Consider the following 883-nt stretch of genomic DNA (forward strand, 5'->3'; position numbering starts at 1 on the left):
GATGCAACCTGCACATATCGGCGAAGAAATTCAAAGATATGTGTGAAGTCAACCAACCCGAAGTGGGCCAGCGTGGTTGACTATGGCCTAGCCATCCTAACTTAGGGTAGGCTCCGAGCCCCTCGGTGGGGACGTAAAGTGAGCTTTATAATATTAAGGTTTTATCTTGTCTTACAAAACTATGTATAGTTTTCAAGATAAATTTATTTTATGGTAACTTTTTTTATTAATTCTATAATTCTCATAGCTTTTACAAATATTTACTTACTTGTAGGTACATTTTGTGGTACTGCCTTCACGTGGTATCCAGTTATGATGCCGTTGTGAGACTCCTTTGGTGGAGGCAGCCACGATACAAACAGTTCTCCGGGAGACTCCGTTTGTTCTACAACTATGTTGATAGGCGGAGATGAAGGTGCTGGAAGTGTTAAGGTAAAGAATAAGTGGTCTATTAAAATAATTAACATCAATGAATATATACAGATAAATATACACATAATAAAATTGGAGTGTCTGTTTGTAATATCGAAAGTAAATACTAATAGTAAACTAGTTTAGAAGATGCGAACACAAACAATAAGGGTAACCGAAAAATCAGCGCACAAACTATTAGGTTTAGAAATTTGGAATCTAGCTTCAGTAGATTTCTGTTATTACTTAGATTACTACTAAGTTAATACTTTAGGCGATTCATTGAAAAAAGGGGCGAACGTAAGATTTGAACTTTAAAACTCCACACGGGCAAAGACATTGGCGAAAGCAAGTCATACTTCATACTAATATTATAAATGCGAAAGTTAAGATGGATGGATGTTTGTTAGAGTTTGTAGTCTAAACTGCTGAACGAATTTCGATGAAATTTGGCATGGATGAAGAGGACAGT

General features: G+C 36.1%; 1 protein-coding gene across 1 annotated transcript in view; it reads right to left on the reverse strand.

Moving 5' to 3' along the window:
* LOC106109945 (Down syndrome cell adhesion molecule-like protein Dscam2) overlaps nt 1-751 on the reverse strand; it is a 6,490-nt gene extending 5,739 nt beyond the window's left edge. Inside the window, exons 1-2 of the mRNA XM_013291603.1 lie at nt 712-751; nt 269-418 (exon numbers count right to left, since the gene is read on the reverse strand). Of these exons, the coding sequence (XP_013147057.1) occupies nt 269-418; nt 712-751 (190 nt within the window). The remainder of the gene's footprint in view (nt 1-268; nt 419-711) is intronic.
* Between the last annotated feature and the right edge of the window lie 132 nt (nt 752-883).

The sequence above is a fragment of the Papilio polytes genome, unplaced genomic scaffold (assembly GCF_000836215.1).
Source record: "Papilio polytes unplaced genomic scaffold, Ppol_1.0 DF820956.1, whole genome shotgun sequence".
Taxonomy (NCBI): domain Eukaryota; kingdom Metazoa; phylum Arthropoda; class Insecta; order Lepidoptera; family Papilionidae; genus Papilio; species Papilio polytes.